The 23,538-nt window shown below is 38.8% G+C and overlaps 3 protein-coding genes across 3 annotated transcripts; 2 read left to right on the top strand and 1 right to left on the bottom strand.

The window, feature by feature from the left end:
* Nucleotides 1-334: 334 nt before the first annotated feature.
* Nucleotides 335-736, top strand: LOC121054728. Its single transcript, XM_040525187.1, has one exon. It carries the CDS (start codon nt 335-337, stop codon nt 734-736), a length of 402 nt encoding a protein of 133 aa, XP_040381121.1.
* Nucleotides 737-11,469: 10,733 nt separating this feature from the next.
* On the bottom strand, nt 11,470-20,628 carry LOC121054727 (AT-hook motif nuclear-localized protein 27-like). Its single transcript, XM_040525186.1, has 2 exons — nt 20,527-20,628; nt 11,470-12,488 (listed from the first exon to the last, which is right to left on the bottom strand). The coding sequence occupies exons 1-2, from the start codon at nt 20,626-20,628 to the stop codon at nt 11,742-11,744; spliced, it is 849 nt and encodes a 282-aa protein (XP_040381120.1). The 3' UTR covers nt 11,470-11,741.
* LOC102703873 (cinnamoyl-CoA reductase 1-like) lies at nt 20,540-22,934 on the top strand. The gene is made up of 6 exons (XM_006656204.2): nt 20,540-20,762; nt 20,931-21,097; nt 21,340-21,525; nt 21,937-22,099; nt 22,214-22,400; nt 22,620-22,934. The coding sequence occupies exons 1-6, from the start codon at nt 20,627-20,629 to the stop codon at nt 22,750-22,752; spliced, it is 972 nt and encodes a 323-aa protein (XP_006656267.1). The 5' UTR covers nt 20,540-20,626; the 3' UTR covers nt 22,753-22,934.
* Nucleotides 22,935-23,538: the final 604 nt, after the last annotated feature.

The following is a 23,538-nucleotide window of genomic DNA, read 5'->3' as shown; positions in this document are numbered from 1 at the left end:
GGTCTATAATCCAAACAAACCATCTAATGATCCAAGATACCAATTTGCATAGCTCAATCATCATGTTTGCCTTTTTTTTCCAGATGACGCCCGATTTAAACGGCGACAACTTACGCAGCGGCTGGTACGCGCGCTGTGTAAAAACACTGTGTTCGTTCGTCCGGGAGCTGGGTGCACCTCTCGACCACACCACTCCAACAGTGAACAAATCTTTCTTCGCTATATATACGCAAACCGCGCAGGGCTCGTCGGCTCGCCATGCTCCATTGCACGATCGACCTCGAAGCCTGCGGTGGTGGTGGCGGCCGCCGTGTCAAGATCGAAGCGGTCAATAATGCCGACGAGCTGTCAGGCGAAGCCGGCCGGCCGGCGGCGGCAGCGGCGGTGGCAGCGTGCGCGCGGCGTCCGGCTGGGCCTGCTGCTCCGGCTCCGGGTGAGGCTGTCCGGGCTCCTCGGCCTGCTCGTCAGGAGCGTCGAGGAGCTCAGGTGCTGCCCCGGCGCCGGCGCCGGCGCCGGCAGGATCAGCAGCTACTCGACGACGGCGGCGGCGGCGGCGAGGGTGCGTAGCAGCGCGGCGTCGGCGGCTGCGCTGGGTGGCGGTCATCGTGGTGGGATGCGCGGCCGCCGCGCCGCGCCGGCCGGGAGGGACCAGAGCTCCTTCTACGCGGAGGCCATCGCCGACTGCCTCGAGTTCATCAAGAGTAGGGCATCCTACATGCCTGTCAAAAATAATTAAGTTGTCAATTACTGGCTCTCTGAAATCTAACTCTGAAGCTTAAAAAAAACTACTTATATGTTGTTTTGTAGAGATTTGTTTCGGTCCAATAAAAAGTAACTCGAGGTATCGGTACCTCACATTACCAAATTATTTCAAATAGTTGGATCTAATAGTACACATACTGGATATAATGGTAGCAAACGATTTGATAGCTCAAGGTACCGATAACTTAAGATACTTTTTGTTGGACCGAAACAAATCTCTCTATACAGTTTCTTTTTTCACTTTAGTTTGCACTTCGCAGAATTTTTAACAGTGTAATATACATAGTGTTCTACTGCTATATTTGAAGCTTCATTTTTTTTTAGGTGTTCATTTTGTGTTCTTCAAAAGAGCGAAGCTTTGCACCTGGGAGCTAAATTTGTTCTAATTTCAACGAGGAATTAGGTAAACTTTTGCTTGCAATCACCAATAGTGACTGTTCGAGAATCCAACCGGTGCTTTTGTCCTACCCAAGTGGCCAAGTCCCTAGTCGATAGGAAGAGTACAAAATTTCGAAATAGGACAGGACGTTAGAACAGATAATTGACACCTTAATTATAAACAATTAACCATATGCTGAAACTTGAAATGGCACTACTAACATTTTCTTCTGATGGAACATTTAAGACACGCTTTTGCCAAACTCTATGATTAGTAGGCTACTACCCCTGTCCCATAATAATTTTATTTTTCGTTTTTTCGTGTCCAACGTTTGACCATTCATTTTATTTAAAAAATTTGTAAAAAACTTAAAAAAATTAGTCACGCAGTAAGTACTATTTATATTTTATCATCCAGTAACAATAAAAACATTAATCGTAAAAAAATTTCAAATAAGACGAAGAGTCAAAATATTGTATCGAAAAACTGAAAAATAAAGTTATTATGGGACGGAGGTAATACTTTATACTACCTCTATTTCAAAATATAAATAGTTCTATGTTGTTTAGCATATTCTAAGAAAATATCAAAATATTTCCTTTTAGTTCCTTCAGTGGATAATTTTTGAATTTTGAATGGATTAGATTTTCTTTATAAGCATATGATTGACTCTGAAATTATTAGAATGATTGAAATCATATGAATCAGTACATAAATACTTATATTATGGTATAAAATGTGAATCACGGAAATACTTACATTTTGGAACAGAGCGAAATGTTATAAAATACAAAGGATTTGGATTTATAAGAATTAATTGTTATGAGTGATATTCAGTTTGTAGTAATGAAATATACATAAGTAATAAAGAAAAGTTCCCTTTCCTACACATTAGAGAGAGATCGTGGATATCCACCTATATCTCTTGAAAAAGAATACATAGGTATTGATGTGTGCATGCATTCTTATCTGTAGGATAAAATTCCTCCACACAAAACAAGCTCTAAACATTTGCAGGATTCAAATTTGTACCATAATATAGGCATTTCCGAGTCATTGATTTTGATGCACAAAAATGATATCTAAGCCATTTAAAAATCAAAAACTAACTAATGGGGTGAGAAAGGAAACCTTATGATTAATCTTAGTATTTTCTAAACAAATTAGAAATACATATATTTTAGCATGGAGGGTGTACAAGTTAAAAGGAGAATAGAATTAGCTAAAAAAGAAAGATAAGGTATCGGCAAATGAGCGTCGAGAGCAAGAGCCAAGCTAGCCCATTTTTATGTTTAGCCCGTGGGGAAAAATACGGTCGGATCGGGAAGTGGAATACAATACACACGAGTTAGTCAGGTTTGCACCGCTATGGACCGTAATCCTACTCTTGTTTTCTTGACCGCTATGGACCGTAATCCTACTCTTGTTTTCTTGACTGCTTTGGTAGCTACAATGGTTGTTGTCCAAAAAGCCCCCCTTTCTCGGTCAAAGTTCTCCTCTTATATTCTATCTAGGGTACTCGGATTTCGCAATGTAAGAAAGGATATGATATAAAAAAAGGTGATTATAATAATGTTTGAGGGGCCTTGTGGGTAGGGTGTCAACGAGTCGAGCTCGACTTAAGTATATGATATAATATATTTTTATGATAACTTCTTGCAAGTCAATTATATTAAATAAAATATAAGTAAGACTTAAAATTAATATATGATATCAACACATAGTAGTTTACAATTTGAATATATAATAATTTATACTTCTACTATCTCATCAAATTAAAAATAAAATAGCATAGATAGCTAAGCTCGTGAGAAGCTAGGACTCAGCTTGACAAATCTTGCGAGCTTTGGATAAGGCCCATGCTTGGTTCGTTAGGAGCTGGAGCCGAGCTCAAATTGAGTCTAACATGAGCCAAGATCAAGCACTCCATGAGCTTCCAACTTTTTTTTGACAATCTTAATTATTTGTGGGTGCCTTAAAAAACTATAGGTATGGCATGTCTTATTCACCAACAAGTAGGCGACGAGTGACACACCCTCAATATGGCCCCACCAACCAGTATAACAATGGTAAAGGAGATAGGGAGTGACTTAGCCTGCTACTCATGGCTCTGCCGCTCTCACTCTTGCGGAGCGGTATCTATCTTGTTGAATGTCTCCTGTAAGTTCTACGTCACATCTATATTGTCCATATGATAATGCACGACCATGAGGGCTATCTCGCGCAAGGCGTCTTTGCTACCGCATTGAATGCAATAGGAAGGTAGGCTAGTTTGGGTAATAGCCCAAAGCTCTCTCAAAGATGGAGCCCAAGCTTATAGCTTGATACTTTGGACTCTCTGATCTAGTGGCTGATATGCGTATAACAGCCTAGGTGAACGAGTTTAGGGTCGTTGGCTCAGGATAAAAAGCCTTCGGTACCTAGCTTCTAAGAAGGTGATTGGGGTACCGTCGAGGTTAACCACCTCGTGTCCCCATGGACTTAGGCCTTGGAGATACATGTGTCCGCTTGGTAGCCACTACTATGTAGACCTTATTCCCTGTTACATTGAACATAAGGTGAACACCAGAGGAACAATGATCTTAGTTATTTAGGGACGAAAGTAATCAAAACAGTCTCAATCATTTTTATAATAGTATTGTTTCTAAGAAAAATAGAATCCAAAATGGTACTCCCTCCGTTTCATAATATAAGATGTTTTAGCTATGCTTAGATTCATCTATTAACCAATATATATTGTTTATATATATATATATATTATATATATATATATATATCTAAATTCATTGATATCTATATAAATTTAGGATACGCTAGAAAATCTTACATTATGAAACGGAGGTAGTAGAAAAATAAAAAAACGGCACCAAAGGTTTTAGGTAATCAAAATTCAAGCTATAAAAATAAAAAAAAACGCCTCTATTTGGAATTATGGATTACGCTAGCCCAAGTTTATACTAGCACGTATAGGAAGCACGCGTGTCATGTGGAGGCTGGCTGAACACCGACATGGGGGAACACAGGGAATCTCAGGCTGGCTTCAGAATTAGCGCAATGGGCCATGTTGCCCTCCGGCCCGGCCCATGATTTCGCCATTGCTTAGACGTACGGAGTACACGGCCCATCTCCTTCACGAAGGTTTCGCGGTTCGCGCCATGGCTTCCCCTCGCGGCCTCGCGCTCCCTCCCCGGCCATGGCGGAGCACCTCTCTCTCTCTCTCTCTCTCTCTCTCTCTCTCTCTCTCTCTCTCTATCTATCTATCCGACGCGAGGTGCAAGATCTTGGATTTGCTCTGCGACGCGGCGGATCGAGCGAGCTACGTGCCGTGCTCGTGCCGGACGAGGTGAAGGTGACGCTAGAGAGACGCCGCCCGCGATGCCGGAGCTGCTCGCCCTCCACCGATCTCGCAAGCCGCACTGAGGAGCCACGAGTCGGTAGAGTATCGAGTTGATATGAAGAACGTCAACCGAGTGCGGCTTGGGTTGTGAGATGAAATGGGTAGAGAATTTAAATGGTAAAAGGTAGCGATTGGTTGAGGTAAAAATATATATGAAAAATATTTTGGGATAAATCGTAAATACTACGAGTGTTATATTTTTAGATGCTCCTTTGTCGACAAAAACATACTATTTTAAAACTTACTGAAGAGGTCTATTGCATCGGTGGTTAAAAACTTTATTTTTCGGTTTCTGTGCCTAGCGTTGGACTATCTGTTTTATTTAAAAAATTTATAAAACCTTAAAATTAGTCACATGTGAAGTATTATTTATATTTTATTATCTAATAATAATAAAAATATTAATCAGATCTAAAAATTTTAACATAAACTTATCTCGAGACGAACGGAGCAGCGAAGAACTCCAAAATTCATTATTGGATTCGACCGGAACCCCTGGTAGTCGAGAACTTCATCATCAAATCAAGACTTGCAACAAACCAAATGGGCAGAAGGTGTGACCTCACCTCATGCTGCTGAAGTTTCGAGTCACCCATGCACAGGACATGCAGTCAACACTCAGCACCCACACTGCACCTGCATTGCATCGCATCGCATCGCAGGACCCAAGCCAAGAGCAGGGTTCGGTCTTCACACGCGCGCGCAGACACATGCTGCGGGTCAAAGCGCCAAGAACCTGACAAATTTCCGGCTTGTCACCGACCTCTTCTGTCTTTATCGCGTTGCACTGACACTGACAGACTTGAGATGTCAGAGGAGAAGCCCTCCCCTGGACAGGACAGGAGCGACACATCCCTCCTCGATCCTCTCCTTCCTTCCTGCTTTGATCAACGCATCTCATCGCTTCGTCAGTACAGTCTGCCATGGAAGCCAGAGATTGGCTTTACTTGGAAAATGATGAAGAAGCAGACCAAGCAAGAAAGCGTCGCATCCATACGACCAGTCTCATGGAGGCCCTGGAAGCCAGCCAGCCACAGAGATCCTAATTTTTTTTTTTTCCAAAAACATCATATTGAACTTTTTTAGTTTTCAAAAAAAAATCAAAAACATCACAATAAATTTTTAGACACCTAAATAAAGCATTAAACATAGATGAACTAAAAAATTAATTGTACAGTTACGGAAGAAATGTTAAGACAAATCTTTTGAGCCTAATTAATCCATAATTTGCCATAAGTACTACAGTAACCAATATATGATAATGATGGATTAATTAAGCTCAAAAGATTCGTCTCGCGATTAGCCGTGAAATTCGTTTTTTCATTCGTGTCCAAAAACACCTTTGTCAAACATTTGACGTGACACTTCTCCTAAAAAATTTTCTCAATCTAAACACCACCTAATATTATTTTCTATACTCCTATCAACAAGAATACCGGTGGCGGACCACCCATCCATCACCGAGTCTCTTTTTTTCTTAAAAAAAATAATTAAAACCTATATATCAAACCATTTTTATTAACTCTATTTTAATAATATAATAATAATATTTTTAACAGAATTATATTGCAACACACATGTGATATGCTAGTAATTAATAGGGGCTATTTCGTTTCTACCCCTGTTTCAGGTTCTAATATTGATTTTGCCCCTCTTTTTAGGGTTTTCGTTTTGTCCTTACCTTTTGAATTGAACGAACTAGTTGCCCCTCCTTTGAATGAAAGGACTAACGGTGTTAAATGACATGTTAAAGAACTATTTTACCCCTACACGAGAATATCATTTTGATCTTTTTTGTCATTTGTGTTGTGACCCTCTGTTCTAAATCATAGAAATATACAAAAGCAATATATTATTAATTCAAATGACATGTTTAAAAACTTGTAATTTTTTTAAAATATTTGAAAGAGTTTCAAAACTATGTCAATTTTTTTAAAAAAAATTATAAGTTTCATAGAAATATACAAAAGCAATATATTATTAATTCAAATAACATGTTTAAAAACTTATAATTTTTTAAACAGGGGTAATTTCGTTATTAATTATTTTAGGAATTAAATCTTTTATTTTTTAAACTAAATATATTGGTCAACTAACAGTCAGCATAACTTCTATCCAAAATCGGGGCAAACGGTTTATTCGGTTAAAAAAAGGCAAAAACGAAAACCAAAAAAGGTAAAATCAATATTAGACTTGAAAATCGAATGAAGTTGTCCCTAATTAATAAGAATAGAAGTGCATGAAAGTGTTACATCGAATAAGAAGTGATGGATGAATAGATTCAGAAACACTTATGCTCTAATCTTTTCGCTCTATTTATATTTTTTAGCCAAAATTTAAATTTTCAATTTTAAATTTAGAGTTGATTATAAGACTTTTAATCATATTTTTATTTTAGTCTTGGATTTTATATTGTTAATAACACATATTTAGAAATTTTGTTTGCGAATTATTTTTTACTGATAAATATGTCGTTTGACTTACTTTAAAGAAATAACTAAACGATCATCCTCCTTATAGGAATAAAATTTAAATTTTAAAATGATTACTACCTCCGTCCCGAAATAAATTCATTTTTTATTTTTAGATACAATATTTTGACTCTGTCTTATTTGAAATTTTTTTATGATTAATATTTTTATTATTACTAGATGATAGAATATGAGTAGTACTTTATGCGTGACTAATTTTTTTAAGTTTTTGAATAAATTTTTTAAATAAGACGAATGTTAAAACATTTGACACAGAAATCGAGAAACGATCTTAGTAATACGTTTTAGATGTGACGGAGAGAGTACAGCCGAAGAATCTTGCAGTCAATCTTATGGCCACTTGTCCCTCCCCTTCTCCTGATCATGCTCCTCTGTTCCTTCCATGCATGCATGGCTGGCCTAGCCAGCAATCAATAGTAACTCTGTCACGTACTCTGTCACCTATATTAGCGGAGAGAAACTGTGTATTTAGACTCCAAAGAGATATAAAAGATGTCATATATGGATGGTCTGTTAAAGCATAAACAAATATAAAAAATAAAACTAATTAAATGATCATCCAAATAAACATATGAATAACAAAATTTAGATGAGATTGTGGATACTCTAACTCAACCTCGATCCCAGATCAGCTCAGCTCAGAGTGAGCGAGTGAGACCTGTAAAGGCCAAAGCGAAAAAAGAGAGAGAACAAAAACGGACACCATAACTGACGCTGCTTGCTTCCTTTCCTTTCTTCTCTCATCAAGGTACACTTGGTTCTTTGTGGTTTGACCCACCAAACTGCTTTTTTTTGGGCAGTTTCTTGGTGGGCCAGATGCTTTGTGAGTTTAACCCTGCTTGAATCAGTACTGTATGCTCAAGCTTAGGCTTTTTGCTGTTGGTTGTATCATGCCGATTTTTTGAGCAACTCTGCCTGGTACTTTAGACTTGTGTGTACTGTAAAGTTGCAGCTCTCTCCGAAACCTCTCCGGTTTCACGGTGGAACATGTAAAGAACTTGCTAGTGTTAGTGCTAGGCTTGTTTGAGCTTTAGCTTATAGTGAGCCTGGGTTCCTTTGTGTAGCTTTATCTCCAAATTATTTCTCGGTTTTTCTGTATATGTTCTCGAATGGTTAAGCAACATGCTTTTATAAATGATTTGTATATAAGTTTATCGTATCATATTTTTAAGGGAAAATTACAAGGATGACATTATAATTTTACGAAATCGTAGATTTTAATAGTTAACCTATTCGTTCATACAATTAAATAGTTATAAAAAGTTAGATAATATTTCATCTGCAAAAAAGAACACAACCCAAGTTCTTTTACACATATTTCTCTTTGGATTTATGCATTTGTTTCCCGAACTATTAAATGGTATATTTTCTTAAAAAATTCTATACAAAAGTTCATCACCTCACCTTTTTAAGTAGATTATCAGCTTTACAGTAGTTAATTTCATTTTTATACTATTAAATATAGATAAAAAATCATAAAAAATATATCTTCATCTAGCAAAAATATCGCAGGCTTGCAGCCTATAAGATTTTAATTTTATGTACTTAATTTAGAATTAATTTGTAGTTTTTGTCATTTGGCCTTTGACATTTTGGACCAGTAAAAGTAGATGTGTGAAAGATTTATTATTCGTTGCATCGGTCGTGTGTCTTTTGCTTATAAGCCGGGATTCAAAGAATACCTGCTTATTGGCATTGGCATTCCAAAATTTTTAACTCCCAAACGGTGTGTGCTTTTATATAAAAAAAACCTTATAGAATTTTTTTTCTTATACCTACTGTTTAAAATCTATTTTAAGTTTATACTCTAGTTGATCTGTTTATTGTACCCTCAATTAATTATCTCAAATCAGTATTTAGCCGTTAGGCACAAAAGTAACTGCGAAGTCTGCTGACAGATGCTATGTGATCCTTTTCTCTCCGATAGTCTGATGAGTGTCAAAAGTGAAAAGAAAAGGGAAAGAAGAGAAGGATGCTGGGTTCCATACACATCAGCACATGCAAAAGCCTATACTTTGGAAGTTACAATGCCAGGCTGCTGCTTCTTTACAAAACATCCAGGCTATGGTGCTTGCTGCAAGCAAGATGCTCCTGGATCAAACTTTGCTGCTCTTCTTAATCATGGACATATGAAATCAAACCAAAAATGGAAAGCAAAACACAAAATGTGGTCAGTTGAAATTGAAGTGGACCTGGCCAATGATTAAGTGGTCATTGTTTGGTTTTCTAACGAAAAAGTAAAACGGTGTATTTACAAATAAAAAATAGTTTATAAATAAAACTTTTATATACATATTTTTAATGCTATAAAAGACTGAAAAATAAACATAATGGCATAAAAATCTTAAAATTAACTTTAAATTAAAAATTTAAATTTTGGTTTAAAAACATAAGAAGAAACAAAAAGATGATGATGTAAGGCAAATTGAAGTCGTTGTACAGCGTTGTACAAAGGAGAAACCAAACAGATAATCACCTATAGACATTTTGTTAAGGAACCACGCATGATTTCCAAAGATCTTATACGAATATAGAAAAAAAACCAGTGCTTCAAACCAAAGCACTGGATCACCCCCAATTAACGCAGATGTTATGTATACTGTGCGTTGGAGAGATTGAGTTCGAAACCTCTCTGTTCACTAAAAACGAAGCTGCTTAAACAAGTCACGTTCCTCCATTTTCAAATTTTTAAAGTTCATACTACTTAACTAATCATGCTTTAATTCGTTACCCCATTTTACACGTCGAGGGTGAAATTCCTAACCCCAAAGGAAAGAGAAAAATACGAGCAAGTTTGATTTAAAATAAGGGAACATGACCTGATGCAATGCAAGTCAACTATGAGGTTGTTTGGATTGATGCTAATTTGTGCCCTACCAAAATGTTGGTAGTGCCAAAACATTGGCAAGTTTTGGCAGTATCAAAATTGGTATGGTACAATTTGTACTGGTATGAGACACTGTTAATAATACAAACATATATGTAGTACTATTAATGTTGTCAAAATTTTGGTTTGAAAAAAAAAAGGCTTCAATCCAACAAGCTCTATCTGCTCACAAAATTGAAAAACAAATGTTGGGGAAAACACAAAATCAGGTGTCAATAGTATGCAACTGTATTCGTTTCCATGTATATGTAATTGGAACTTATCCTTACACGAAAAATCAACATTTCGAATTTTTATGAATATTTTCGCTAGCTGAATAGAATGGGATAATCTCTTCTATGCACCTCAAGTTTTGGCTAATTTCTTCTATGCCCCCGAATTTTACTTACTTCTTTCTGTACCCAAAATTTGGTTTTGATCTCTTCCCTACCCCTTCCGTCACTTGACCGTTAGTTTGACCATCTAATTTATATAAAATTAATTATTTTACCCTTTAGATAAACATATAAATTTATAAATTACATTATTAAAAATATAAAAATTTATCTCATGAGACTATTAGTAGTTATGAGTTTGCTATGAGATACGTTATTTATAGAAAAAATATTTATACATAATAAAATTAAAAAATTATTTATTTTAAAAATTCATAAAAATGAGGAGTATTCACGTAAAGATAAGATACCAATGTTCACGATATTTTTTAAGAGGGTTCCCGATAAAAAAATATATTGTCATTAAATTTCAAAAAAAAAATTTATTATATTGTTTTATTTTACAATTTATGTCAAAATTTTCTACACTAATTATGTTTGTCTCGTTAGGTACGTAAAATGCACATACTGTGCACTAAAAAATTTGAATAGTTTTTCAAGCTTATATTCAAACCTAAATCATCGAGGTATTGAAGTCATTTGTCAAAAACTTACCATTGAAATAAAGGAAAATCTAACGGCAAAGACATGAAAGGGATGAGTTAAAATTTCAGGGATATAAAAAGGATCAAGAAAATTTAGAGGTATATTTCAGGGATATAAAAATGATCAAGTAAATTTAGGGGTATAAAAGATATTGAGTGATAATTTACCCGAATAGAATATACAAACACCAGTGCATGCCCATACAAACTCTCCTAAACTCCAACAAGTATAAGCAAAACCAAATTGGAATTTTATAATGAGTACCTAGACAAGTTCAGCTTAACATCAATTTTCAAACATGCACAAGTAAGCAGTGCCAACAAGAGAGGAAAATTGATCTTTTTCCTAATTTAGCGTAAGATGGTCATCTTTTGCCTTTTAATGAAAAAGTAAAATGACATATTTATAAAAAATAATTTTAAAACAATATATATATATATATTCTTAGCGACTCGCTAAAATAAAAGATAAACAGCGCCAAAATCAACTCCAAATTTTATCATATAAATATAAATATAAGCAGATGAAAAAATATAAACGGAAAGATTTTAAGATGACAACCTACAAGTTACTGTGGCATCAATCAAGCTGGTAAGAGTAACAAGAATAGCAGTAAAACATTAGCATCCATTTCTCTCACAAAGCACCAAATTGGCATCACTGATGTACCTCATCACCCTTTTAATTCTACTGATCTTTAACTCCTGCAGCTCACACACCATTTCCAATTTTTTTTCACAATAAGATCACAATGAAAAAAAAAGGTGAAACAAAATTACAAAGATTAGCCCCAAGAAGAGCATCAACTCCCGTTAATCAATTGCACGCACTTGCGAAAACCTAGCTTCCCTAGAGATTGTTAGGTTGAAGAAGAACACCATGAACGATTCACAGGTTGCTCGGATCATACGCCACCTGCCCATGCGTACGGAGGCGAGCGGTGGTCGGGGTAGGTCGCGGCCACGGCCATGGCTTGAGGGTGCGAGGACGGCAATGGCAGCTGCTGCTGCTGTTGCACTTCTTGCGGCGCCGAGGTGGCTGTGGCGGGGGAGAGCTCGGGCTTGGCGTCGACGTCGGCGGCGTCCGGGAGCGGCAGGCGCTCGTAGATGGCGTTGGCGAAGGTGGCGGCGAAGAGGGTGACGGGTCCGGCGGCGACGAGGGGCCCCACGACGCAGCCGCCGACGACCTGGCCCTGGCCGGCGGAGAGCACCACCGAGAGGCCGGACGCGCCTGGCGGCGCCGGGGGCGGGAGCACGGTGCCCGTGACGGAGAGGAGCTCGAACCGGCCCGGGAGCGGCGCGGCGGCCCCGCGCACGGCGACGTCCGCGACGGCGCCCGACGCGCCCAGCAGGCAGACGCCGCGGCCCCGGCGGCGCGCGTACTCGGCGATGCACGCCACCACGTCGGCCCCGGGCGCCACCTCGATGATGTGCGAGTGGAGCGCGTCGGGGCTGTCCCGCGTGATGATCACCGGCGGCTTCGGCTTGTTCTTGGACCCCAGCGGCCGCCCCCTCGGCCTCCGCAGCGGCACGATGGCTCCCGCCCCGGGCCCCGCCGCCGCCTGCTGCTTGCTCTCCGGCGACGCGACCCCCGTCGTCGGAGCCTGCGGCGCCGTCGTCAGCCCCGGCACGCTCGCCGCCGCCGCCGTCTGCTGCTGCTGCACCGGCGGCGGCGGGAAGTCCAGAGCCGCTTGCCACCACTTGTTGTTGCTGGCCATGCTCATGCACGTATCCCCCAACCTGTCCCTGCCTCCACAGTAGAGCTAGCTCCACAGCAGCTTCTCCTCCTCCTCCTCCTCCTCCCCTCTCGCTGCTCTGCCGGTCAGATCTTGAAGGCGACGGCTACAGCAGCAGCAGCAGCTCAGGGAGAGAGGACAGAGATAGATAGAGAGAGAAAGAGTCAAGAGAGAGATGGGGAGGAGGCTTTGCTAGCAGCTGCTGCTTTGGTGCGGCCGTTTCGCTTCTCGCGCTTTGCCTAGTTGTATCCATGAGAGAGAGAGAGAGAGAGGGGGGGGAGGAATGGAGGTCGTGACAGGTGGAGGGCGACGAGGAGGCGCGGCATGTGGTGCAGTTCGCTGCGCAGTCGCACGACAGCGGATACGTGTCGCCGGAGCAGGCGCCACCTCCTCCGTCGTCTCGCGCGCGCGCAGCCAGCCAACCTGTGACTGACCAACGTTTTTCACTCCGTCGTCTCGTCGCCTCCTCCATCCTCCGGTCCCTCCCGTCCGGCCGGCGTGTGCGTTTTCGACGACCACAGAAACCGACGGATGGCAGCTTCATGCCTTGATACGAATGCTGTGTAAACCAGATAATTTGTAAACTATAGAAGTAATAGTTCAAATAGAATGCAGCAAAGATGCATGAGATAGGCCACGTTCGGCACGGGTTAGATAACCCGTTTTTCGTGATGGACTAAGTACGTGGTTAATTAATTGTTAGTTATAAAAATATAATACAGATTAATATGATCTTTTAAAACAATTTTTCTATAGAAAATTTTTTAAAAAAACATATCATGTGAAGCGTAGCACGGAAAAACAAGGAAATTTTAGTAGTACTACTGTCAAACACGGCCATAAAACACGGCCATAGTCTTAAAGGGAATTTTCTAAACGTTAAAGCAATTACTCTATCCATTCCATATTATAAGACTTTCTGAGTTTGACTAGATTCATTCTTGTATTAATGTATATGTGTCTAAATTCATAAACACACATATAAAATCTAGGCAACATCAGAAAGTTTTATACTGTGAAACGAAGCTAATAATACTTTTCTTTAAAATCTATTGTGCCATTCCATAATAATATAAAGTCATCTGTTTTAGAAGGCTATATAGAAAATAATCCTATAGGATTTAAATGAACTAGAGATGAACTGGATTGGAGTAGCTACACAACTTTACAAGACACCACTGGAGTGGAGCCCTACGAAACATACCCTAAAATGAGTAGATGAGTCTTTATTTAAACGCAGGAATTGCATGATTTTTATATTAATCAGTTCGATTTCAGCAACTAATGTGTGCAAATCAGTCCTCCTCCGAACACAGAATTTTATAGAATTTTCACATCAATCAGCTCAATTTCATCATAGGCATAGAAAGTTTCTTTGGTTTGAAGGAGGCTTAGGACAGGTAACTATTCTTTAATGGATATGGTTAGTGATCTGTTTGAGATATATGGACGGAGATACAATATGCACAAACCGACCGCAAATGATGCCAATCCTGTGAACCTGACCTTGCACACTGCAATTCTTGGCCTAGTATAATACGAGGTCCTAAAATATGATTATCCTTCTCGCTAATCTATTGTTGAGGGCAAGTGGCTCTTAGTCAACTGATTGATCCAGGTTTCAAACTATTCAGGTAGCGACAAACCAATCTCCATCAAGCAAGCAATTCTGAATTTTGTTACACATGAAATGGGTTCAGAGATAATTAACCAGTCATTTGCAGTATACATGGAGGCAAGATTTTACTTGCTCCAATCAGATGGTTGCCTGTATCTGATTCGATTCTATGGGAGTTGTCAGAATGTAATCCTCTGCAATAAATCAGTTCTATCTGCTAATTGGGATGTTCATTGCAGTCTTGCCCATAACTACTGCTGCTGGAAATGGACGGCAATAACAGTGATTGTGATCAGCTGGCTGGCCTAACCCCTGATGGCCTAATGACTTCATAAAGAATAGATCAAAGATATTCAGCTCCTTGATCTCTCCATGACCATTTAATTTATGCTGTCATTGAACTAGAAGTACTGAAGAACTGGTCCGGAATATCGGCGTCTGATCATATGACTTTTCCATATCATCTTCAGGGTCACTCTATCATATCCCTGCTCATAGATAATGACCCTAGTTTGTTTCCCTATCAGGAAGGCCGTGCTTACATATATAAGTAGTACATCCACAAGACATTAACATTTATGTAGGTATAACACTTAAATATTGAATACACGGCATCTAGATTATGACTGGTTTAGACTATATATTTAGAACACATGATATCTATATATCTCCCTGTTACTTCTTCTGTTTCACATTAAAACTTTTTAGTTATACATAGATTTATCGATCAATTTTTATTTATATTGGCTATATATATAGATTTATTAATATTCATAAATCTAATCAATGCTAAAATGTCTTATATTGTGGAAAAAAAGAGTTAATATATTGTAATGATAGATAAAAAAAACCACCATTTTTGCTCTGGAGGCGAGAAATTACCACTTTAATCCAAAAAAAATTGAAAAGATCTTAATTGCTACAGTGGATCCATATTATATAGATTGATCTATATAGTTGTATACAAAATACTATTTAATATATACACATGATCTAGAAATGTATATGAAATCTAATCCAAACATATAAGAGTTGTTGTGTATAAAATCTAAACCTTATAGTAAGAGAAGTGAAGACAATTCACAGGTCATACTAGAACACAACCAATTCCTCAGAAAAATATTTTTTAAAAGAAAAGTGATTGACTAGTGGAAGCCCCGTTTGAAACGGATTCATCGGGGGTATTGGTAAGAAAGATTTATATGGACAAATTAGAATTAAAAAAATAAAGTTAACAAATAGCTCGGAACATTAAATTTCAATCATTCCGCAGCAATTTCAATGAATTTTGAGGTCATCTTCGTAATAGATGAAAGCAACTAAAAAACTAAACTACTTAACTAGGTCTTGTTCGGTTAATCCTAATCACAAGGGGATTAGAAAGAGATTTATTCCACATCTATTGTGATGTGAAATTATTCCTCCTCTTTCCTCTTTAATCTCTCCCTCGCGAGAAATAACCCAAGTCCTTATGCAGTTCGTGTAAAATTCATGTGGTTTAAAGAATGCTTAGAAACCGCACCATCCAGCATTCCGGGATGTGGACCAAGCCAAGCAAGCCCTTTTTTCAGCTTTCACCCACACCATGTCACCACGCACACAGCTAAGCTAACCACTTGGATCGAACTTGAGATCAGATTAACTTTTCTGCAGCTCACAGCTGTACAAACACACACACAAAAATAAAAAAAATAAACCCAATCTTTTTAATCAGTGGCTGCAATGCCTGCCCTCATAACATGCTAATCATCGAGCTCGACGACAAAACAAAGCCTTCACACTTCACAGTGGTTGGGAGGAGGGGAGAGATTAAGCTTCTAATTAATCCCAGGCTAACGCTGATCATCCCGAACAAGTCTTCTCTGACGTACCGTCCTTTAACGTAGGTCACTGACACGTGAGCCTGTAACGATACGAGGCTTACATGTCAGTCGCTCGGAGTTCAGAGGACGGTAAGTCGGAGGATTTGTTTCCGATCACCCCCTCCGACGTGTGGCGGTTTAGGTCGCGTATAATAGTGGGGCGGCAGCGGCGCCGTGCCGTGCCGCGAGGGGGAACGCCCATGTGCGGCCGATGGGATCGAGAGGGAGGGGGAGGGAGATCATTAGCGACAAAATCATCATGGCCATGGCCTCGGAAAGCGGTTTCTGTCGTGTGATCAGGCCGGCCTAATTAATCCTGTGCTCTCAGCTGGGTGCGGGTTCTTGGCTTAATTAGTTTAGTTGATCTACCAATTAAGTGCTGCCCCATCAGGGCAGCGTCAGGCCTTTGTGCCGACCACGACCAATGTGTTTGTGTGCGTGTGGGGGTTTGGGAGGGGTGATCTGAATTGGATCTGGCCTCTTTGGCAAAGGCTGTGTGAGGATTGGCCATTTGGCAGCGGGTGGGGAGCAGAAGACAAGGTATCTTTGGCGATGGATTTGAGCCGAGAATTGTGGCTGCAACATGTAGATCACATGAGCAAGTTCAATAGTATAGTCAACTATTGGTTTCAGTTTATATGTAGTTAATATAATAGTTAATTTATACAATAGTTACCTACAAAATATTAATCTATGATCCTACATATTATACACGCATGTCATCTTAGAGTCCGTGCTGTAGGTAGCCCACTCTCTTTCTCTTCCTTTTTATCTCTTTAAAATATATTTATAGCTAGCTTGTAGTTTGATGTAGTTGTGTGATAAGATTTTGTTTGGGTGTTTTTTTTAATGCCTGAGTCTGGATGGGCAGGCCATTCTATACTTGCAGTTACAGAGTTGCATGTACGCAAAATTACACGGGTAAATAAATTATTTTCTTCGTTTTATATTATAAAACTTTTTGATTTGTTTATTATATATATATATACACACACATATACACATTATATATAGATATATATCTAGATTTATTACCGCACATATAAATCTAGACAAATCTACGAAGTTTTATAATATAAAACGTGGTGAATAATTTGTTTATAAATCATAGTATATGGCAAAGAAATCAAAAGGACACAATTAAAACATGAGTCTAATACATATCCCAAATCTAATATGCCAATTCAACATTTCTCATGCATAAAAGCGGGGTTGGTCGCCTCCTCGCGTGTGTATGCGCCTCATTCCAGTTGGCTGCTTCGCTGCATGCAGCCTGCAGGTGTGGTTCGCGTCTTTCTGCTGCTGCTGCCATCCGAGTTGACTCGATCGGGAATCGGACTCGGTATTCCCGAGCTGCACAGGCCCAGTAATATTCCGTGCCGTGTTGGGCCTGTGCTGCCCGAAGCCTGGACCGTTGGCCCGTCTGCAGAAAGAATGCGTCCAATTCCATTTTCTTTTTCTTTCCACGTCCGCTAGTATTCCCTCCGTTCCATGTTATAACATTTTTTGATATTACCTAGATTTATACATGTATTAATGTATCTAGACATATATACAAAACATATATATTGATACATGATGAATCTAACAAAACCCAGAAAGTCTTATAATATGGAATAGAGGAGTACACGTTCTCACAATGAGGATCTTACACAGCCTAAATTCAAGGCTCATTTTGTATGATAAAACTGAAAGCATCCGAACTCATTTCTGGCCCCTCTCCAGAAGCACCATCATAATCGACCATGTATTTCGCCTTTTATGTTTGTATGTGTACTGCTCTATCCGTTCCATAAAGAGTTCATTTTCTCCCTTTTATTTGTCCCACAAAACCTCATCTTCGTGTAACCAATACATTGGGATGAAAAGACAAAGAATAAGTACATTGAGTGAAAATGTAGGGAAAATATGCATTGAAATTTGGGTATTTTTAGTCTTTTTAGATTTGTATTGGTATTTACGTGGTGGGTTAAAAACAAAGTATTTCTGAGATGAAGGGAGTAACCATTTTTAGCATTTATTTATTTTACCACGGGATATTGCTGAGAACTTTTTTTTATATTCGAGATGAATAATTGTAATGGTCTACACAGAATAAAATATGATTGACTGCTTATACTACCTTTAGCAACATAATTCTTCTCGTTTTGAACAACCGTCCGAGGCTCGGAGCTCGGCGTCGTGACCTGCCAATCCGAGTCGTGTGGTTATAGTTCGATTAGGCCTCATCGAGTTTGCACTTTGCAGTGTTTGTAGCATTTCTGGATGATAATGGGAAAATAGTTTTTAGCGCACAGGTGTATGGGTGTTTGTACACCCGTGTGGTTGCATGACAACTAAATAGTCATCAAAAATATGAAAAAAATTGATAAGATAGATTAATATGAGTTATATCACTTCACAAACATACCAGTTTAAATTCAACTTTTACAAGTTGTAGCAAAAAATACAAATAAAACTGAAACTAAGTGTACACATATTCATAATTGTTTTTGTTATTTTTGATACAACTTGTAGAAGTTAAATTTAAACTTGTATGTTGTTGGTGTGATATAATTCATATCAAACTATTTTATCAATTTTTTATATTTTTGATGACTATTTAGATGACATACAAGCAACTGTTGTATATACATCCGTGTGCTAAAAAGCTTCTTCCGATGATGATAACGTGCTGGTTGGGCCGGATCTGCTCGGTTTGGGTACGGAAATGTGGCCTGTGGAATCGAAGCCCAGCTTCAGAATTCAGAACAAATCGGTTGGTGAAAATGGTTTTCAACGCATCGATATGATTAGCATTTAGTAAAGGCAAATGAAATACTCCTTAATGGTCTACTAGAACTAAGGAACGTGATTCCTATCTGAATGATATCATTCCGTCCCATAATGTTTGAGCTATAATACTGTAGTTATTGTGGGCCTGAGGCATTTATTCCTTTTTGTCCTTCTAGATGATCGTTGAAAGAGGTTGGGGGGTTATTTGACGCGAAAATGTTTCATCCTTATTTTTGGCTTATTTTTATCTTTTGGCTTATACTTATAAGCTAACATTTAAATTTTTAACATTAATTTGGAGTTGATTTTAGATTTTTTTATCGTTGTTTATTTTTCAGTCTTTGATTTTAGATCGCTAGGAACACATGTATAAAAATTTTATTAAAAAATATTTTTTATTTACAAAATGCGGTTTCTCTTGTCCCAATAAAACAGCAGATTGCCTCCTCTGAGTAAGGACATTGGACCACCTGAAATTGACGAAGATTAAAATTCCAAGGCCTATTTTGCAAGATGGAAGAATCAAATTTTATTCATAAAAGATTTTCATCGTAGTTTATATTTTATTCATCTCTGAAAACACGTATATAAAAAATTTATTTATAAATTATTTTTTTACAAATATATTATTTTGTTTTTCCGTAAAAAAAATCAAATGACCAGCTTCACTTTTAGCCATTCTCACGTATACTAATACAAATCTGATTAAAATATCCTTTACTTTTAAAAACATCAATGCAGTTGTCACTTCCTTTTTCAAATCCCGATAAATTTATCTCCATTCTACTGCTCAAAGTTTTGTGAAAAAAATAATCTTAAAATAAAATATTTTTAGAGCAATTAACACACGTGCCAAGTAACACAGCTACCGGTTATCTTATCTCATCTCTTCCACCTATTACTATATATCCGTCAATATAATAATAAATAAAAGACTCTGCTTCCTCCGTACTAAAACAAATCAATTTTTTTTATTTTATACAATATTCAACTCTTCATCTTATTAAAAAATTTACGATTAATAATTTTATTTTATTAGATAATAAAACATAAATAATATTTTATATGTGACTATTTAAAAAAATTTTTTAAAAAAACGGATACTCAAACGTTCGAAAAAAACCAAAAGTTGGTTTTTTTTACGGAGAGGGTAGATGTCAATTTGCAGCAGCTATCCTCGATTCCGAATAATTATATTATATTCATCTCTACCGAATTCAGTTTTTTTTTATTTATACTCATCTCTATCCAGTTCAGTATTTTTTTATTTAGAAAACGTCTCTATCACTTCCATTCAGTTGATACAGCATTTTGTACTTTCGCATTTCGCATGAGCTCGACAACCAGTCGACTCTGAGGTGGACGAACTGACGAGTTAGGAGCTGTTGGTTCTAGTGATTTAATTAGAAATATTAAATATAGACGGATAATAAAACTAATTGTATAAATAAAGGCTATTTTATTAGATAAATTTTTTAAACCTAATTAAGTGACGATTGGTAAATGTTTATACATTCACTAATCATGGATTAATTAGGCTCAATAAATTCGTCTCGTAAAATAGTTCCGAGTGTAAGGTGAGTTTTATTAATAATAATTAGTGTTCAAATATTCGATGTGACCAGACTAGCTAATTCGTTAAAAGATCGGCCCAGACTAGCTACTTCGTTAAAAGGTTAGTACGGTACTATACTCGTACAAGCCACAGGATCTTCTTCTCTTCGGTCTTGGGTGACACGAACCAAGGTGAAGTCCACACGTCGTGTTCTTGCTGTAGCAGCGAGCTGTGCGGCTGTGCCATGGCGACGGAGGGCGGCGCCGTGAGGACGAAGACGGTGTGCGTGACCGGCGCCGGAGGCTTCGTGGCGTCGTGGCTCGTCAAGCTCCTCCTCTCCCGCGGCCGCTACACCGTCCATGGCACCGTCCGTGATCCCGGTAGCTAAGCTTCTTTCTTGGGATGGATCTTGACGATATTTCCTCCGCGGCTGCTCAAAGATTTGATTTTTTTTATGGGCGTTCTCTACTCTTGTTCTTGATTAATTGCCTGGAGTTCTTGGTTTGATTGATCGATTGATGTGCGCGCGGTGATGATTTTGTGCGAAGGCGACGCCAAGAACGCCCACCTGGCGGCTCTGGACGGCGCCGCGGAGAGGCTGCGGCTGTTCAAGGCCGACCTGCTGGACTACGGCAGCATGGCGGCGGCCATCGCCGGCTGCGACGACGTCTTCCATGTCGCCTGCCCCGTGCTCCTCCACGCTCCCAACCCGGAGGCACCCTCTCTCTCTCTCTCTCTCTCTCTCTCTCAGCAGTCCAAAATTCATTTTTTTTGGTTCTCAATCTGGCTTGCTGAAAGCCTCAACTGTAGACTGCAGTTACTGAAAGTTGAGAAATCGACAGTTCTACTCAAAAATATTTGTTGAAACTGTTGATTTCTCAGTTGGCAATAACTGCAGAGTGCAGATTTGTAGATCGTCATGTTCTTGTAGCTAATAATTTTGAGATATTGGTGTAGGTTGATTTACTTGCTCCTGCTGTAACGGGCACAATGAATGTGTTGAAGGCTTGTTCAGAAGCCAAGGTTGGGAGGGTGGTGATGGTGTCATCTGTCTCTGCAGTGATGGTGAATCCTGCCTGGCCTGAAGGAAAGGCCATGGATGAAGATTGCTGGTCTGATGTCGAGGAATGCCGAGCCACTGAGGTGAAAATGAAATAACCCAAACTAAAACTTGAGCTGTTGTTTCTGTAGTACAGAGAATGACAAGACAATGACTGAACCTCTTGAACGAGTAACAGTTTGCTTGCTAGCATGATCTTGAACTTACTGTTAGATCATTGTCCAGAAAAAAACTTACAGTTAGAAATTATAATACAAGTTTGCATCAGCACACATGTTTGACGACTGTCAAGATAGTCAACGGTAGTTGGAATTCTCTTTCTGTTAGTTCACAGGTTTTGCACTGTTGACATTCGGTGCCTTGTGACTTTATAGTCTGAGATGAATTAATTCACATTAGCAACACTCTAGTAACTTTGTGTCTTTACATACCTTAGTCATGTAGACATATGGTTTTCATATGCTATAATTATGCCAAGTCCATGGGTTTGGCAGAATTGGTATACTCTTGGGAAAACAATAGCAGAGATTGAGGCCTTTGATCATGCGAAGAGAAGTGGACTAGATCTTGTGACACTCTGCCCATCCTTGGTGATTGGACCCTTGCTGCAATCAACTGTGAATGCAAGCAGTACGGTCATACTTGGTTGTCTGAAAGGTTGGGCATTTGCCTCATATTGCTATGCTCCAATGATTCATTATCTCAATTATTTTGTTTTCGTGGCTGCATCAGATTAAGCCATTCAGGTCCATTCTAATTCTCTCTCCACAGTTGACTGTGAGGTAAAGATCAAGCTCAGGAACTTTGTGGATGTCCGGGATGTTGCCGATGCTCTACTTTTACTGTATGAAACTCCAGGGGTCTCTGGACGGTACATCTGCAATTCACATGCAAGGAAGATGTCTCATATCATCGACTTACTGAAGAGCTGGTATCCCGGCTGCAAATTTGCCGACAAGTAAACCTTTTACCTTCATATATGTTTGCAGTGTTGCACTGTGCCTTGTGATACAACTCAGTAATCAATATGCTTTTGCTGCCTTTTGGAACAGTATAGTTTCCATCTGAATCATATAAAAATTCTTCATTTAGTTTGGGCTCATGGTCCCATTCTCCCATGCTTAGGTCTATGACATGCTCTTACGCCGACGAGTATTTTATTCTATGACAATGGCAGGTTTGTGCAAGTGAGCGATGAACCGACATTCGATTCAGGGAAGCTAGAGAAGCTGGGATGGAAAATCAAGCCGTTTGAGGAAACACTGAGGGACAGTGTTGAATCTTACAGGGCTGAAGGTGTCCTAGACTGACCAATCAGTGTCTTGTATATACACACGAACACAATTGAAAACCAGATATGGATAAAGGGTTGCATAGGGGCTTGAGATGGACAGTGTGTATGTGTATGATCCAAGGAAACATAATTAATTTGGAACGAGGAGATACTCCTGTCGATCGGCGACGACGCCATATTGTCGCTCGTCTTTGATTAGCTGTGATCCTTCATCAGTTTAGCTGCTGCATGCGCTTCTCATGCTCGTTGGATTTACTGAACTTCTGAAACTGCGAATCCTTGTAATAAGGTCATGTTTAGTTCCTAAAAACTTTTCTTAAAAACATCACATCAAATCTTTGGATATCTAAATGAAGCATTAAATATATATAAACACTAAAACTAATTACATAGTTATGGGGGAAATCTGAAATTTTTTGAGCCTAATTAGGACGTGATTATTCATAAGTTCTACCGTAACCAATATGTGTTAATGACGGATTAATTAGACTCAAAAGATTCGTCTCGTGATTTCTAGGCAGAATCTGAAATTTATTTTGTAATTAGACTTTGTTTTAATACTTCAAATGTGTGTTTAAAGATTTGATGTGATATTTTTGCAAAAAAAACTAAACTAGGCCTAACAGTGTTGTGTTTCACTGTATCATAGTATCAAACATATCGTCACATCGATGATTCTTTTTGTCGCAAAGCCACAGTCGTGTCGGCACAATCGGTACCGTGCTGCTTCGCTTCACCAATGGTGTGAATAGACCAGGTTACCGGAGAAGTTTATTTCACTGTAAGCAGTATATGTGAGCTA

This window comes from Oryza brachyantha, chromosome 6 (assembly GCF_000231095.2).
Source record: "Oryza brachyantha chromosome 6, ObraRS2, whole genome shotgun sequence".
Lineage (NCBI taxonomy): Eukaryota > Viridiplantae > Streptophyta > Magnoliopsida > Poales > Poaceae > Oryza > Oryza brachyantha.
Note: the sequence above shows the minus strand (reverse complement) of the source record. Positions and strands in the feature narration are given on the sequence as shown.

Excerpts from the sequence above, each read along its gene's own strand:
- LOC121054728 (XM_040525187.1), top strand. The coding sequence starts at position 335 with ATGCCGACGAGCTGTCAGGCGAAGCCGGCCGGCCGGCGGCGGCAGCGG.
- LOC102703873 (XM_006656204.2), top strand. The coding sequence starts at position 20,627 with ATGGCGACGGAGGGCGGCGCCGTGAGGACGAAGACGGTGTGCGTGACC. Across the intron at positions 20,763-20,930 it reads TGGCACCGTCCGTGATCCCG|GCGACGCCAAGAACGCCCAC; the intron begins GTAGCTAAGCTT and ends TTTTGTGCGAAG. Across the intron at positions 22,401-22,619 it reads GGCTGCAAATTTGCCGACAA|GTTTGTGCAAGTGAGCGATG; the intron begins GTAAACCTTTTA and ends TGACAATGGCAG.
- LOC121054727 (XM_040525186.1), bottom strand. The coding sequence starts at position 20,628 with ATGGCACAGCCGCACAGCTCGCTGCTACAGCAAGAACACGACGTGTGG. Across the intron at positions 12,489-20,526 it reads AGAAGAAGATCCTGTGGCTT|CAGACGGCGGCGGCGGCGAG; the intron begins GTACGAGTATAG and ends GTGCAGCAGCAG.